Source organism: Bombina bombina, chromosome 3, assembly GCF_027579735.1.
Source record: "Bombina bombina isolate aBomBom1 chromosome 3, aBomBom1.pri, whole genome shotgun sequence".
NCBI lineage: Eukaryota > Metazoa > Chordata > Amphibia > Anura > Bombinatoridae > Bombina > Bombina bombina.
The window spans coordinates 894,462,747-894,480,584 of record NC_069501.1 but is presented as its reverse complement, the minus strand read 5'-3'; the positions used below and the strand labels follow the sequence as shown (position 1 = coordinate 894,480,584).

The following is a 17,838-nucleotide window of genomic DNA, read 5'->3' as shown; positions in this document are numbered from 1 at the left end:
CGAACCACGTCTAGGTTGTGCAGAAGACGTTCCTTATGAGAAGGAGGATTAGGAAATAAAGAACGAACAACAATTTCCTGATAAATGTTCCGATCTGAAACTACTTTAGGAAGAAAACCTAATTTAGTACGTAAAACAACTTTATCCAAATGAAAAATATGGTACAGAGACTCATACTGTAAAGCCGAGAGCTCAGAGACTCTACGAGCAGAAGAAATAGCAATAAGAAACAAAACCTTCCAAGATAACAACTTAATATCTAAGGAATGCATAGGCTCAAACGGTGCCTGCTGAAGAACCTTAAGTAAGACTCCATGGAGAAGTAACAGGTTTGAACACAGGCCTGATTCTGATCAAGGCCTGACAGAACAATTGAACATCTGGAACCTCTGCCAGACGTTTATGTAACAAAATAGACAAGGCAGAAATCTGACCCTTCAAGGAACTTGCCGATAAAAACCTTCTCCAAACCTTCTTGGAGAAAAGATAAAATCCTAGGAATCCGAACTCTACTCCAAGAGTAGCCTTTGGATTCACACCAATACAGATATTTTTGCCATATCTTATGGTAAATTTTCCTGGTAATAGGCTTGCGAGCCTGAATCATGGTCTCAATGACCGAATTCGAAAAAACCACACTTAGATAAATTTAAGCGTTCAATCTCCAAGCAGTCAGCTTCAGAGAAACTAGATTTGGATGAAGGAAGGGCCCTTGAAGTAGAAGGTCCTTCCTTAGAGGAAGCTTCCAAGGGGGGAGAGATGACATCTTCACTAGGTCTGCATACCAAATCCTGCAAGGCCACGCCGGAGCAATGATAATCACTGATGCTCTCTCTTGCGTGATCCAAGCAATGACTCGAGGAAGGAGAGCGAACAGAGAAAATAGGTATGCAAGACTGAAGTTCCAAGGAACTGCCAGAGCATCTATCAGAACCGCCTAAGGGTCCCTGGACCTAGACCCGTACCTCGGGAGCTTGGCATTCTGACAAGATGCCATGAGATCTAGATCCGGCTGTCCCCATTTGAGAATCAAATTGGAAAACACTTCCGGATGTAATTCCCATTCTCCCGGGTGAAAGGTCTGTCTGCTCAGAAAATCCGCTTCCCAATTGTCCACACCTAGAATGTGGATCGAACATAGACAACAGTTGTGGGTCTCTGCCCACTGAATAATCTTGGACACCTCTTTCATGGTCAAAGAACTCAGAGTTCCACCCTGATGGTTGATGTAAGCCACTGAGGTTATGATGTCCGACTGAAATCTGATAAACCGGGCAGAAGCTAACTGAGGACAGGCCAGAAGAGCATTGAAGATTGCTCTTAGCTCTAGAATGTTTATGGGGAGAACAGATTATTCCCGAGTCCATGTCCCCTGAGCCCTTTGGAGGCTCCAGACTGCTCCAACCTATCAGGCTGGCGTCCGCTGTCACCATCACCCAGGTAGGTCTGCGAAAACAGGTTCCCTGGGAGAGATGATCCTGAGACAACCACCAAGGAACAGAATCTCTTGTGATCTGATCCAAATGAATTTGTGGAGACAGATCCGCATAATCCCTGTTCCACTGCCCGAGCATGCATAATTGCATAGGTCTGAGATTGAAACGAGCAAATGGAATAATATCCATGGCAGCTACCATCAGACCTATTACCTCCATACATTGAGCCACTGATGGCTGAGGAGAGGACTGAAGAGACAGACAAGAATCGAAAATCTTGGATTTTCTGACCTCTGTCAGAAATATCTTCATTAGAACTGAATCTATTATGGTTCCCAAGAAGACTACCCTTGTAGATGGAATTAAGGAACTCTTTTCCAGATTCACTTTCCAACTGTGAGAACGCAGGAAGGATAAAAGCATCTCTGTGTGGGAGATTGCTAGTTGAAAGGACTAGGCCTGAACCAGAATGTCGTCCAGATAAGGCGCCACTGCAATACCCTGTAACCGGAGCACTGCCAACAGAGATCCCAGAACCTTTGAAACAATTCTGGGAGCTGTAGCAAGTCCAAAGGGAAGAGCCACAAACAAAGTGTTTGTGGATTAAGGCAAATCTCAGAAACTTGTGATGAATTGATGCCTGTGGATGGGAACATGGATATGCATCCTTTAAATCTACTGTTGTCAAAAATTGACCCTCTTGAACTAAAGGAAGAATGGAACGAATAGTTTCCATTTTGAAGGACGGTACTCTGAGGAATTTGTTTAGACTCTTGAGATACAAGATTGGTCTGAAGGTTCCCTCTTTCTTGGGAACCACAAACCGATTGGAGTAAAATCCCAGACCCTGCTCCTGTACTGGAACAGGAACTATAACCTCCATTTCGAATAGATCCCAAACACAATGTAAGAACGCCTCTCTTTTTATCTGGTCGACGGATAATCTTGAGAGAAGAAATCTGCCCCTGGGGCGAAAGGTCTTGAATTCTAGTTTGTATCCTTGGGACACAATGTCTATCGAACCCAAGCCTGATCGAAAAAGGAAAGTCTGACCCCCACAAGATCCAGTCTTGGATCGGAGGCAGACCCTTCATGCTGACTTTGATTCATTAGCAGGCTTCTTGGATTGATTTCCCTTATTCCAAGATTGGTTGGGTCTCCAGGCAGGTTTGGACTGTTCCTGTTTTGTAGAGGGAGAAGAAGGTTTACTCTTGAAGTTTCGAAAGGAACAAAAATTACTCTGAAGTCCTTTCTGCTTACTGAGGGAAGCAACAGAAATAAAAGAATTAGCCAATTTAAGAGCCTTGATCCTGTCCTGGATCTCTTCAAGGGGAGTGTCTGTTTGAATGGAATCAGACAGCGCATCAAACCAGTATACAGCTGCACTACAAACGGTAGCAATACACACCGCAGGTTGCCATTGTAACCCCTGGTGAACATAAATTTTCTTAAGAAAATCCTCCAGTTTTTTATCCATAGGATCCTTAAAAGAACAGCTATCCTCTATGGGAATAGTGGTTCTCTTAGCTAAAGTGGAAATTGCCCCTTCCACCTTGGGGACCGTTTGCCAAGACTCCTTAATAGCGTCATCAATGAGAAACATCTTCTTAAATATAGGAGGAGAAAAACCTCTTGCGCTTTCCCTGTAGCATAGGAAAAGCAGACAACGCATCAGAAACTGCAGAAGACATGAGAGAAACAATGTCTTGCAAGGAGACCCCAGCCGGAGCTTGAGAGGAAGCACAGGGCAGTGAATTAATGGGTACTAAAATTTGGGACACCTGAGGAGAAAAATGCGGCATATTTTGAACATTGTCAGAAGATTCCTGGACAGCATCCGTCTTAGATAATATTGGCTCAAAAAGTCTATCCTTAAAATTTTAAGTTCTCTCAACACATGAGGAACAAAAAGGAATTGGTGGTTCAATATTAGCATTCAAACATAAAGGACATCTGTAATCTACAACAGAGTCTTTGTCCATCTTAACATAATACATATAAATAAATAATTAAATTATGAACAAATTTAATAAAGAAAAAAATGTTACTGTCTCTTTAAATTTTAAAAAGAAACTGCTTTATTTTTGATGCAATGCAAAAAAAGAATGCTTTATTTTTTGAATAAAAACAAAAATGTTACTGCTTTATTTTTCAAGATATGTGAAATAAAAACGTCAACACCACAAACAGCCTCTACACCTCAGCTATAGCTTTGCTGAGGTGCCTGTCCTAGCAGGATAACTAAATAACGGATTCTTAAATTCAAAATGGAGCTGTTTCAGAAATCTCAGGCTAGCAAATAACCGTTTGATTTGAAAAACGTGAAGATGCAGATATCTCTCCTCCATATACAGGAAGTGAGAGAAAAATAAGTGTGCAACAGATACATTTTTACCTCGCACAAGCCCTAATAAAACCACCAAAATGAGCCAAGTTCTCCTCAAGTCCCCAGTGCCTGCAATACTGCCATACATAATCCCCCTTACAACACTAGGAGTAATGTATTAAATATCCCTGTTAGGGAAATAGTAAAGCGCCATGTTTTTTCCTTAAACCTGCTTAAGAAAATAAATTAGCACTTACCTCAATAAATCTGCCTGGCAGCAAGGCAGCTCACTAAGTTTGGAGAGGTCCTTTCCCTCACATTGGCCCGTGGAAAATAATAAGGGCAGCAACTTTTATTTAAATATGAGAGCGGTGCAGTGAGAATTATGTCCCACAAGTTCCCTTTGCTTAAAAGCCACCAATGCTCTACTGAAGAGACTGAAATGGACTACAGCTACACCCTGGAGTAAAAACAGCACATACTAGTACTGCAAATAAAATAATAAAATCTTGATTGAAGAATCTTTCCAGCACCTAACTTTACCACTTCCTTACTCTGACTGAAGTTGGAGGGAAGGGAGGTGATATTTTTGCTGTAGTGCTCTTTGCCGCCTCCTGCTGTCCAGGAGGTGAATATCCCAATAGTAATTAGATGATCTGTGGACTCAATGTGTCATTAGAAATAAATTAAGTCCTTTAGAAAGTACACTGCATTCCTCTTCCTTTGGGCAGTGTGTAGTTTGAGAGGTTTACCACACAGTTTAGTTCACTATATTTTGGGGTGTTATGTTCTGTTGTTTAGGAATGAATACAGTCCTGCTTTCATTCTGAGTTTATGTAGCTTTTTTGTTTTGTTGCAGATAGGAATAAAACATCTTCACACATCCCTGTGTAACCTTTCCCAAAGCTCTGACCATACAACTCCAACACTTAAATGCACATACCTTACCCTGTATATAAATATGACTAAGCTTCATTTGTACATCAGAATGCCCGACGAGGGGACCTCAGTGTCCTGAAAGCTTGCAATTCTATACCCTGTTAGCTATTAAAAAGGTATCACCTGTACATAGCTTTTGTTATTTCATTACAAAAGTTTTTATTTTTTTTTTATTTTTAATACACAGGCTAACACTGTACTACCCTTTATCTGCAGTACATTTTGAGAGCTTCTTTGTTTTTAATAATCACAACTTTCTGGTCTACATATTCTTTTTTTTTCACATGATTATCTAAAAAGGGCAACACGAGCTTGATTGCTTTGTATGTATATTTGTAATGTAACAAAAACAAAGAGTAATATTAAATAAAAATGTAATGTTGGAGACGAAGCAATCTCGAAAACCAATATGTTTAGTTAAAACACATGTACAAGCTAAATGGGGAACAAAAGTTTAATATGAACTTTGATTACATATTAAAAATACCTTTGTGAAAGCCATGGATCAACACCAATCCATTAAGACCTGACAAATAACATTATTTATTTCTTTATTATGTTTGTTTAAAGCCATTCCTCTTAAATAAGATCCTAAACATTCACCAGACTGTCACTGTATAAAAATGTACAGTGGCTTTATTAACGTGTACATTCCATAAAGATTACAGCTGCAAAGATATGAGGCACACTCAGTATTGCACTTCATTAAAATTTCAGGCTCAAACATAACCCAGAAGTTTAAATGAAACAGCTGCTGTAATTTAATAAATTTTATACTGGACCAACATTCATAGCTTTATGTATTATATACAACATTTGTTACAACTTTTATGCCTTGATACACTTATATGTCGTCCTCCAAACACAATGTCTTTCACTATCAGTGCCAGATAAGGTGCAGACCCTTGCCGCACTGAAGCACTTAAATATAAACAAGTATATTCCCATCCTTCTCCACAAGATGCACTTGCATTTATACATGGCTTCCAAAAAAAACATTTTTTTATATATATATCTTTCTGGTGACTTTTCTTCTGATCATATGTATTTCCTGGGCACGGGGATCTCTCCTTTCTGTGTATCCAAGCTGTTATGTGCTTTGTGGACGGTCCTATACGTGACCACATGCAAGCACCTTATAGATATTTTGTTTAAGGAACAAGAACACTTAATATTGGTTTCTAAAAGCAAGGATTGTGAATACACAGTTGTTTCTTGTGTCTTCTACCTGTTTAACCTTTTTATTTCACAGACTCTTTCAAGTGGTCCCATCCTGACCGGAGGCTGTCGTCCAGAACCTGCCTGGCACTGCTGAGCAACAGACTAGAACAGCCTGTCTCAAATTTCACAGAAATGGAGAAATAAAATTGGAACATGAATATTTGCTCTTAAAAAGTATGAGCATTTCTACACACTCCACAGCCCAAAGCAAACTCTTCTCCTGTTGGAGGGTGGACCACATGAAGAGGACACTCTGTTCCTTCAAGTTGTTTGCCTTTTGGACCTGTAAAGCAAAACAAAGGTAATCAAGAGTGGATCCCCTAACTGCTAACTGGCATGTACAAAGCGCACAAGCAACTCAATTTAGATGCTCATCCGTGATAAAGAATGTTGGCCAAGTAGTTTATATATAATACACTAATAGTCCATTTAAATATTTTTCCACTTACAGTGGTAATTTCAGTTAAGATGTCTCTTAATTGCCCATTTCAAGGTTATGCCACAATATGTAGTTGGATGGATAATAAAATAAAGAAATCTTTCAAATTCTTACGTTTCAAAATGAAATATTCTATTTATGACTCATGAAAGTATTTATTCATCTGAAATGAATTAAAAGCATCCGTGCAGATATGGGTTCGGTTGAGTGATAATATATTATGCAAAACTGCCTTGGAATATCAGTTTATGTATTTCCTGTGACACAAATGTATTATAACAAATTCTCAGGCATTGTATTAGCCCTATTTAATACCCAAGGTTAAAAGGGACATGCAACCCAAGTTTTATTTTATGATTCAGACAGAGCATGCCATTTTAAACAACTTTCTAATTTCTAATTTGCGTCGATTATCATATTTTTCAGTTCTTTTGGTATCTTTTATTGAAAAACAGTTACATAAGCGCAGGAGTGAGCACATGACAAAATTATTATCCATATTCAAGAGCACTAGATGGCAGCACTATTTCCTGTCATGTGGTGCTCCAAACACCTACCTGGGTATCTTCTCAACAAAGAATACCATGGGAACAAAGCAAATTTGATAATAGAAGTAAATGTTTAAAATTGTATGCTGTGTCTGAATCACAAAATATTTTTTTTTGTTTCATAACCCTTTAATCAAAAGGATATGCTTTTAAATCACAATAAGTGGCCACCACAGTAAAAAGAAAATGTAATAACGGTACTTGTTATTTTACTAACCTGCTGGGCAATGTGGAAGCTCTTCTTTAGGTATGCTGGTCATTCTCTGAAAGTCATCGTGGCAAGCATTGCAAAAATGTGTGGTGCCAAAGCAGAAAAAGACGGCTACAGAGCAACAGTAGCGACATTTGTATTCTAAGAAATCCGTACCATGCTTAGGACACATCTGTTAGACAAAGGGAGAAAACGTTAACTTTTATAAATAAACACCATATATACCATTCAGCATGTCTTGTAAATATTATTTTACAGCAATGGAGGGAATGGACCAAACTAAGAAACTGTAATAATCACAGTGCCCATGAACCCCCAAATTCCCCACTCTTTTTTGCTGCTAAGTAAAAAGATGTGTGTTCCTAAAGGGACATTAAACACATTTTTAAGCATAGTATTATTGATGTTGCTCCCAACCTCCCTCTCACCATGTTAAACTCTAGATTTCACTGTATTCCAGTGTGGACCTGTTTGCACATGTGCAGTAACTATCCTTCTGATATCTACAGAGAAACTTTAGTTCCAAAATGGCAGCTGCCATAATTAGAGGGATACCAAGATAAGAATATGTTTGGAGCCATTTGCTTTAGAGTGCACAGGAACGTTACAATTATAGGAGGACATTGCTTAAAAAGACATTGAGTCAAAGCTTAAAGGGACAGTCTAGGCCAAAATAAACTTTCATGATTCAGATAGAGCATGTAATTTTAAACAATTTTCCAGTTTACTTTTATCACCAATTTCGCTTTGTGGCTTGGTATTCTTAGTTGAAAGCTTAACCTAGGAGGTTCATATGCTAATTTCTTAGACCTTGAAGCCCACCTCTTTCAGATTGCATTTTAACAGTTTTTCACCACTAGAGGGTGTTAGTTCACGTATTTCATATAGATAACACTGTGCTCGTGCACGAGAAGTTATCTGGGAGCAGGCACTGATTGGCTAGACTGCAAGTCTGTCAAAAGAACTGAAAAAGGGGCAGTTTGCAGAGGCTTAGATACAAGATAATCACAGAGGTTGAAAGTATATTATTATAACTGTGTTGGTTATGCAAAACTGGGAAATGGGTAATAAAGGGATTATCTATCTTTTAAAACAATAAAAATTCTGGTGTAGACTGTCCCTTTAACACTGCATTATAGTATTCAATCCGTGTATTGTGCATTTACTTTTATAAACCTTTAAGCAATTGCTTTTTGTGGGATTGTTAGAATCAGTTATATAATAATTAGTGATTCTGTAAATTATATAATTCTAGCTACCTAGTGTATAATTTTCAGATGTACTCAAACTACCACCCTTAATATTTTCTATCCTTATTTTCCTGACCAATCTCAGCTTTGTGTGGTAACTGTCTTACATTTATAAATCTAAAACTTTACCTTTCAAACATTTTTCTACTTCTCAACCTCTTATTTTTATCTGTGTGGTGATGTGAATTTACTTTTAAATAGTTATATACTTCTTAGTGCTTCTGTGTGTTATATTATATACCGATCTGTGTCATTTCCAGACATACTGAAACTCTCTACTACTAGCTTTGTCTTGTCAACTGGCTTAATGCTTATTAAATCTAAATACTTTACCTTTCCGAAATTTCTGAAACATTTTTTTTTTACATATTTCCTTTGTTCCTCCTGTGCCCCTATCACTAAAATATGTTAGAAGCAGGTATATATTTTTTTGACCACTATATCAGAGGATAAGTAGCTTCCAAAGCATTTTTAAAAGCGTGTCCTCTACAATTAAATTCTGAATACAGTGGATTATTCTTTAGATTCTATTTTTAAATTATAATAACCCCATTCATTTTAGTCAATTGATATTGCTTTAAAACTAGCAAAGTATGAGTCAATTGTCTTGTAATAAACAAAATTTATGCTTACCTGATAAATTTTACCTTCCCTGCCACTAGGAGGCGGTGTTCTGGTAACTTTCCATAAACCCCCCCATTTGTGATACAAAATCCCACGCATGCGCTATAGAAAGGGTTTTTGAATTTCACAGGTCTAAATAGTTTACCAGTGACGTATGCGGCCAGGTATGTGATGACGCTGGCATGCATGCACATTAGGGCCAAAAGTGTAACGTCACAGGAAGTGACATGGTTCGCTCTTTTCAAAAGTTTTGCCTCTTACCAGAACAGCGGCAAAGTTTCACAAACCCCAAGAGCTCTATATAACCTCTCCCACCTCTATAGTAGTTAGTTTGATGTATAGCCAAGCAAAAAATATAGGAGCCAGGAAAAAAAACATGTACCATATCATAAATCACCCCCACAAAAAACACAGGGTGTGGTCTCATGGACTCTTACCACCATGAATGAAACTAATTTATCAGGTAAGCATAAAATTATGTTTTCTTTCATAAAGGTGGTAAGAGTCCAATATGCATTACTCCTTGGAACCAATACCAAAGCTGTGAAGATTCCACAAGTAATAAAAACTTAAATTATGCTTACCAGATAATTTCATTTCCTTCTGTATAAGGAGAGTCCACAGCATCATTCCTTACTGTAGGGAAATACTGAACCTGGCCACCAGGAGGAGGCAAAGACACCCCAGCCAAAGGCTTAAATACCTCTCCCACTTCCCCCATCCCCCAGTCATTCTGCCGAGGGAACAAGGAACAGTAGGAGAAATATCAAGGTGTAAATGGGGCCAGAAAAAAAATATAATTTAGAGGGCCACCCATCGGAGAACACGGGCGGGGGCTGTGGACTCTCCTTATATAGAAGGAAATGAAATGATCTAGTAAGCATAATTTAAGTTTTCCTTCTTAATATAAGGAGAGTCTACAGCATCATTCCTTACTGTTGGGAAAACTATACCCAAGCTCTAGAGGGCACTGAATGATAACGGGAGGGACAAAAAAAGAGGCAAACTCTAATCTGAGGGCACCACAGCCTGCCAAACCTCTCTCCTGAAAGCTGCTTCAGCCGTAGCAAAAACATAAAACTTGTAAAATTTTGAAAAAAGTATGTAAGGAGGAACAGGTAGTCGCCTTACAAATCTGATCCTTAGAGGCCTCATTCTTAAAGGCCCAAGAGGAAGCCACTGCTCAAGTAGAATGAGCCGTAATCCTCTGAGGAGGTTTATGTCCTGCTGTCTCATAAGCAAAGCGGATAACACTTCTTAACCAAAAAGATAAGGAAGTTGAAGAGACCTTCTGACCCTTACGCTTCCTGGAATAGACAACAAACAAGGAAGAAGTTTGTCTAAAATCCTTAGTAGCCTGAAGATAAAACTTCAAGGCGCGAACCATATCCAAATTATGAAGCAAACGTTCCTTCGAAGGAGGAGGATTGGGACACAAGGAAGGGACCACAACCTCTTGATTGATGTTGCGGTCTGACACGACCTTAGGAAGAAAACCTAACTTAGTACGTAGGACAGCCTTATCAGAATGGAACACCAGATAAGGAGGCTCACATTGCAAGGCAGCAATCTCAGATACCATGCGCGCAGAAGCAATAGCCAGTAGAAAAAGAACCTTCCAGGACAACAATTTAATGTCAACTTCATGCATAGGCTCAAATGGAGCCCGTTGCAAAACCTTAAAAACAAGATTTAGACTCCAACCAGGAGCCTTAGATCTAAACACAGGTCTGATCCTAGTCAGAGCCTTAACAAAGGACTGTACACATCTGGAAGCTCAGAGAGCCTCTTGTGCAGTAAAACAGACAGGGTCGAAATCTGTCCCCTCATGGAACTGGCAGAAAGGCCCTTCTCCAGTCCGTCCTGGAGAAATGATAGGATCCTGGCAACCTTAACTTTATGCCAGGAAAATAACGCTCTTCACACCAGAATAAGTAGGCTCTCCACACCTTATGATAGATGCGACGAGGACCTTGTTCCAGCAGATCCCTGCGACAAGGTAACTTCCATGGAGGAGATGATGACATCCCCACCAGATCCGCAAACCACATCCTTCGCGGCCATGATGGAGCAATCAGTATTACTGATGCCTGCTCCTGCTTGATGCGGGCCACTACACGAGGAAGGAGTGGTAACGGCGGGAAAAGGTAAATTAGACTGAACCTCCAAGGCACTGCTAATGCATCTATTAGCTTCACCTGAGGATCCCTGGACCCCGACCCATATCTGGGTAGCTTGGTATTGAGACAGGATGCCATGAGACCTATCTCTGGTGTACCCCACCTGTTGCATATCTCCGCAAACACTTCGGGATGGAGAGACCATTCCCCTGGATGAAAGGGTTGTCTGCTGAGAAAATCTGCTTCCCAGTTGTCCACACCCGGAATGTGGATCGCTGATAGCGAACAGCTGTGGGCCTCTCCCATTCCAGAATCTGAGATACTTCCCTCATTGCTAGGGAGCTTCTCGTTCCACCCTGATGGTTGATATAAGCCACCGAGGTTATATTGTCCGATTGGAATCTGATAAACTGTGAGGAACCCAGAAGGGGCCAAGCCTTCAGAGTATTGAAGATTGCCCAAAGTTCACAGGCACTGTGCCTTCATGGCACCCAAAACAGCTCCCCATCCTGATAGGCTTGCGTCCGTAGTCACAATCTCCCAGGATGATCTTAAGAAGGATGTCCCTCGGGACAGATGATCTGAACAGAGCCACCAAGAGAGTGATTCTCTCGACCGGTTGTCCAGAGAAATCTTTTGAGACAGATCCGAACGATAGCCGTTCCACTGCCTCAGCATGCACAGTTGCAACGGTTTGAGACATAACCTGGCAAAGGGAATGATGTCCATGCTGGACACCATGAGACTAATCATCTTCATTTCACTGAGTCACAGAGGGCCTTAAGGAGGTCCGGAGGGCAAGACATGCCAAAGCTAGCTTGCAACGTCTCTGGTCTGTTTTATTTTCATGTCTATGGAGTCTATTATAGTACCCAGGAATGCCACCCTGGTGCTTGGTATAAGAGAACTCTTTTCTAGGTTTATCTTCCATCCATGAGAACGAAGAAGAAAGAGAAGAGATTCTGAATGGACCTCCACCAGACGAAAAGATGGTGCTTGAACCAGAATATCATCCAAGTAGGGAGCTACTGCTAAACCCAAGGTTCTGGCAACGGCTAGAAGAGCCCCTAGAACCTTCGTAAAAATCCTTGGAGCAGTAGCTAGACCAGACGGAAGTGCGATGAACTGGAAGTGCTGGTCCAGGAAAGCAAACCTTTGGAACTGGAAGTGATCCTAGTGGATTAGAACGTGAAAGTACGCATCCTTCAGATCTATAGTGGTCATGAACTGTCCTTCCTGAACTAAGGGAAGGAAGGATGGACCTTATTTCCATCTTGAACGAGGGGGTATTTAGAAATTTGTTTAAGCACTTTAGGTCTAGAATCGGGCGGAAAGTTCCCTCCTCCTTTGGGAACACGAAAAGGTTTGAAAAGTATCCCAAACCTCTTTCTGCGATAGGTATCGGGACAATGACCCCTAAGGAGGACAGATCCCGCACACACCCCAGAATGGCTTCCCTCTTTTCTGGTCTGGAAGACAGGATTGAGAGGAGAAATCTGCCCTTGGGTGTATGGGACTTGAATCCTATCTTGTATCCCTGAGCTATGACCTCCAGGACCCATGAATCCTGCACGTCCCTGAACCAAGCGTCTGAAAAGAGCGACAGTCTGCACCCTACATGATGCAGAGCCAGATCAGGGGCTGCCCCTTCATGCCGATTTAGTCTCTGCGGGTTTCTTGCTCTGTTTGGACTTATTCCAGGACTGAGCCGGCTTCCAAGTAATCTTGGTCTGCTCAGGCTTAGCGGAGAACTGCCGTCGTTGGGATGTATTTATCAGCACGAAAGAAATGAAAATTAGAAACGTGTCCCTTAGACTTGCTCTTTTTATCTTGCAGTAGGAAGGCACCCTGGCTCCCTGTAACCATAGAGATGATGGAGTCCAGGCCTGGACCAAATAAAATCTTTCCTTTAAAGGGGAGGGAAAGAAGTCTGGACTTAGAAGTCATATTCGCAGACCAGGACTTCAGCCAGAGCACCCGGCGGGCCTGAACCGAAAAGCCAGAAGCCTTAGCATTTAGTCAAATAATCTGCATGTTTGCATCACAGCCAAAATATATAGCAATTCTCAAGGCCTTAATTCTTTCCTGGATAATGTTGAGGGGACCCTCCACCTCGATTAATTCCGATAAGGAGTCGCAACAGTAGGTAGCTGCTCCAGCAACCGCGGCAGCAGACGTTGCCGGTTGAAACAAATATCCCATATGTTGAAACATCTTTCTTAGAAGAGTTTCCATCTTTTTATCCATCGGCTCTCTGAATGACAAGCTATGCTCAAGCTGGATAGTAGTGAGTTTGGCAAGTGTGGAGATAGCGCCATCCACCTTAGGGATGGAACCCCACAACTCCAAGTCCGGGACCGAGAATAATTTTTTAAAGGAAGTCGAAGGGGAAAAGGAAGATCCAATTCTGTCCCATTCGTTCTCAATAATGTTTGCGATCTTTACAGGCACAGGAAATGTTAAAGGCACTACTACCCTGTCCTCGTAAACTCTGTCTAATTTAGGAATCAAAGGTTCATCAGGCAGCTTGACCTCTGAAACCTCTAATGTAGACAGGACTTCCTTTAGAAGAAAACGTAAGTGTTCAATCTTAAATCTAAAGGCTGGTTCCTCCGCAGCATGAGGCTTAGAGGCAGCAGACTCCGTCCCAGAAAGTTCATCCTCTGAAGCCTCAGAGTGCAACTCATCCTTGGATAACTGAAACAGAGCAGTTAAATCCAATAAATTACATGATGACCCCGGGGCAGGAGAGCTATGTTTCACCTTTTCGTTTGCGTTTAGCAGGACGAGATAAAGCACTGAGGGCCTCAGACACCGTCGCTTGTAACTGCGCGGTAAAATCTGGTGGTAAAAGGCCCCCTTCCAGATGGAGGATTAAGCGTGCTATGGGAAGCTGCGTGTGTAGGAGGAGATGAATGTAGGGTATGCACACCTTACGGAACGGCGAGTCCTCAGAGGTTGACGGCTCAGTGGTGCTAAAAGGGTTAACCTTCTTTGACCGAATAACGTTGTCAAGGCATGTGGAACATAATTGAGAGGGTGGACATACCAAAGCCTCCTCACAATATAAACAGGTATTACTATTTGGAATAGAGGGAGTACCCTCTAAAATATCAGAAACCTCCATAGCTTAAGCTAATGACAGCAGGACACAGAAAATAAACTATCATTTCTCAAAAACGGCACCTTTATATTCCCAATGGCTGGGACACTCATTTACATTTATTAGAAGGCGGGATGGCAGACAAAGCCTTCTGAATAGAATCAGCAATAAATTCTTTTAAATTCACAGGTATATCTTGTACATTAGATGTTAAAAGAACAGCAACAGGCAATGTACTATTACTGATGGACACATTCTCTGCATGTAAAAGTTTATCATGACAACTTATTACAAACCACAGCTGGAGATGTACTTAGCTTTGGTAGAACTGTTATCAGTCAGCAGGATTCCAACAGTGATTTCTGAGACAGGATCAGATTGAGATATCTTGCAAATGTAAGAGAAAAAACAACAAATAAAGCAAAATTATCAATTTCCCTATATGGCCGTTTGAGGAATGGGAAAAAAATGCAAACAGCATAGCCCTCTGATAGAGAAAAAAAGGCAAGAGGCATATATGAATGGGGTTTAAAATAATGAAAATATTTGGTGCCAAGTATGACGCACAAACAAACAGAGAATTTCTTTTGGCGCTAACAACATCTGGAAATGACACACTCGCGTAATTGAAGACACAACCTTGTGAAAGGACTGGGCGCCGACAAAGACGCTGGAAATGACGAATTTGCGTCATCGAACGTAACTTTGCGCCAAAAAATCTTGCGCCAAAAATGACGCAATATAGTGTGGCATTTTGCGCCCTCGCGAGCCTAATTCTGCCCGCAAATTTAAAATGACAGTCAATTGAAAAATGACTATACCCCAGGTAAGAAATAAATTTTCCTAAAAAATGCATTTCCCAGATATGAAACTGACAGTCTGCAAAAGGAAATATACTGAAACCTGAATCATGGCAAATATAAGTACAATACATATATTTAGAACTTTATATAAATACATAAAGTGCCAAACCATAGCTGAGAGTGTCTTAAGTAATGAAAACATACTTACCGAAAGACATCCATCCACATATAGCAGATAGCAAAACCAGTACTGAAACGGTTATCAGTAGAGGTAATGGAATATGAGAGTATATCGTCGATCTGAAAAGGGAGGTAGGAGATGAATCTCTACGACCGATAACAGAGAACCTATGAAATAGATCTCCCGTGAGGAAAACCGTTGCATTCAAAAGGTGATACTCCCTTCACATCCCTCTGACATTCACTGTACTCAGAGAAATCGGGCTTCAAAATGCTGAGAAGCGCATATCAACGTAGAAATCTAGCACAAACTTACTTCACCACCTCCATAGGAGGCAAAGTTTGTAAAACTGAATTGTGGGTGTGGTGAGGGGTGTATTTATAGGCATTTTGAGGTTTGGGAAACTTTGCCCCTCCTGGTAGGATTATATATCCCATATGTCACTAGCTCATGGACTCTTGCCAATTACATGAAAGAAATAGCGTCTTCTACGACAGCCAGCTCGGTCTGGAAAGAAGAAATGAAAGCGAGACCACTCCTGGTCACATGGTGCACAAGGCAGGACCGCCCCTTCTATGAGAAAAAGCACGCCAAACTACAAGCTGCGCAGCACTCAAAGTGAAAGTAAAAACCTGTGCGTTCCAGCCTGTGCGTTCTCACACTTAAAGCAGCATAAAATCAAAGTATCACATTTGATTAATCCCCACTGTTCAATAATCCCCCTCAGAAGATATTAACCCATGATTCTATTAAGATAAAAGGAGCCACACTGTGATCATGTCTTCTAGCGTTTTCAACATATGTAAAAACTGAAACTATCTTACCAGAATCCATGCTGTGGAACAGAATCACAGCCTCTCAAGTGTGACAGTCTTGTAGCATCGCTCCTGACATGGACTTGAGTGAAAAAACAAGCAGGCAGTGAAACTTGTCAACACTGATTGCTTAGGAGCTGTTAGCAGGCAGTCTGGATGGGTTCGCAGAAAGACTCTCCCTGCATCTCCAGACTCTAACTTTCGTCAATGCTCTCACTGAGAGGCTGACAAGACTACTTAAAACTCCAGTCCCATATCGAAGGGCAGATACCCTTCCTAAGGAACTACTCCAAAATCTTTTGACACTTCTCTGCCATCCTCCTGTGATGAAAGGCAAAGAATGACTGGGGGATGGGGGAAGTGGGAGAGATTTTTAAGCCTTTGGCTGGGGTGTCTTTGCCTCTTCCTGGAGGCCAGGTTCAGTATTTCCCAACAGTAAGGAATGATGCCATGGACTCCTTATATTAAGGTAAAGATAGGGTAGGATAAAAAAAAGGAAACTAAATACAAGATGCTTACATACTGTATATATATTTTTTTCATGCACTTCAAAACAACAGGCAAAATTACACAGAAACAACAGCCTGAAGGACCTTACTACCAAATGATGACTCAGTGAAAACCTGAAAATGGTAGGATTCAGTGAAAGTATGCAAAGAACACTAAGTAGCTGCCTTGCAAATTTTGTCAACAGAAGCGTCATTCTTGAAAGCCAAAGAAGTAGCAACTGATCTAGTAGAGTGAGCAGTAATCTGATTAGGAGGGATCTGAGCCGCCTTCAAGTAAGGTTCACAAATCAAAATATTTAACTCAGAAGCCAAGGATACAGCACAAGCTTTCTGACCTCGCTTAGAACCAAAAAGTAAAACTCAAACATAAAGAAATTTCCAAACTTTATAATAAATGTTCCTAGTAACTGGTTTTTGTGCCTTAATCAGAGTTTCAATTACAGACTCAGAGAAACCCCTATGCCTAAGAACTAACTGTTCAATCTCCATGCCATCAAGTTTAGAGATATCAGATCCTTATAGAAAAATGGACCTTGAGACAGGTCTGGTCGTAGAGGAAGAGGCCAGAGAGGACAACTGGACACCTGAATCAGATCTGAAAAATCAAACTCTGCGAGACTAAGCAAGAGCAATTAGAATCACTGATGAATTCTCCTGTCTGATCTTGGAAACAACTCTGGGAAGAAGTAACAGTAGGAGGAAACCCTCAGGTCAGTTGAAAGGACCATGGAGCTATTGACCTTGCAAAGTACCTGAAAAGTTTCTTGTTCAGCCAAGAGGCCATCAGATCTACAATCTGTTTGAAGACATCCAGATGAAGAGACCATTCCCCTGGATGACGACTGAGAAAATCTGCTTCCCAAATGAACCCTCCTGGTATGTGGACTGCTGAAATTAGACAGCAATTGGCCTCTACCCAAGAGAGAATTAAAAAAAACTTCCATCATGGCTAAAGGACTGCGGAGTCCCCATTGATGGTTGACTGGAACCAGAGAAAAGATCCTCCTCTCAGTAAGGGCCAAGCTTGAAGAGTTCTGAGATGATTATAGGCAACATTGCCTCCCAATGAGCCCAAACTCCCTGCACTGTCAGATACACCCTAACAGCTCCCCCCATCCTGAAAGACTTGCATCTATAGTAATCACATACACAAAAAGGGTGAGCAAAAGAAGCCCCCTGGAAAAAAAGCTGGTAATTAAGCTACCAAAACAGAGACTGTCTCGCTTTGAAATCTAGAAAAATATTCTGAGATAACAGAGTATGATCCCTGCACCACTGTTGAAGCATACAAAGCTGTAATGGTCTCATATGAA

At 41.0% G+C, this 17,838-nt stretch overlaps 1 protein-coding gene across 1 annotated transcript in view; it reads right to left on the bottom strand.

Moving 5' to 3' along the window:
• Nucleotides 1–5,141: 5,141 nt before the first annotated feature.
• MYCBP2 (MYC binding protein 2) overlaps nucleotides 5,142–17,838 on the bottom strand; it is a gene marked incomplete in the record, with an annotated part of 1,460,675 nt that continues 1,447,978 nt past the window's right edge. Inside the window, 2 exon segments of the mRNA XM_053707907.1 lie at nucleotides 5,142–6,205; nucleotides 7,127–7,292. Coding sequence (XP_053563882.1) covers nucleotides 6,090–6,205; nucleotides 7,127–7,292 — 282 coding nt within the window.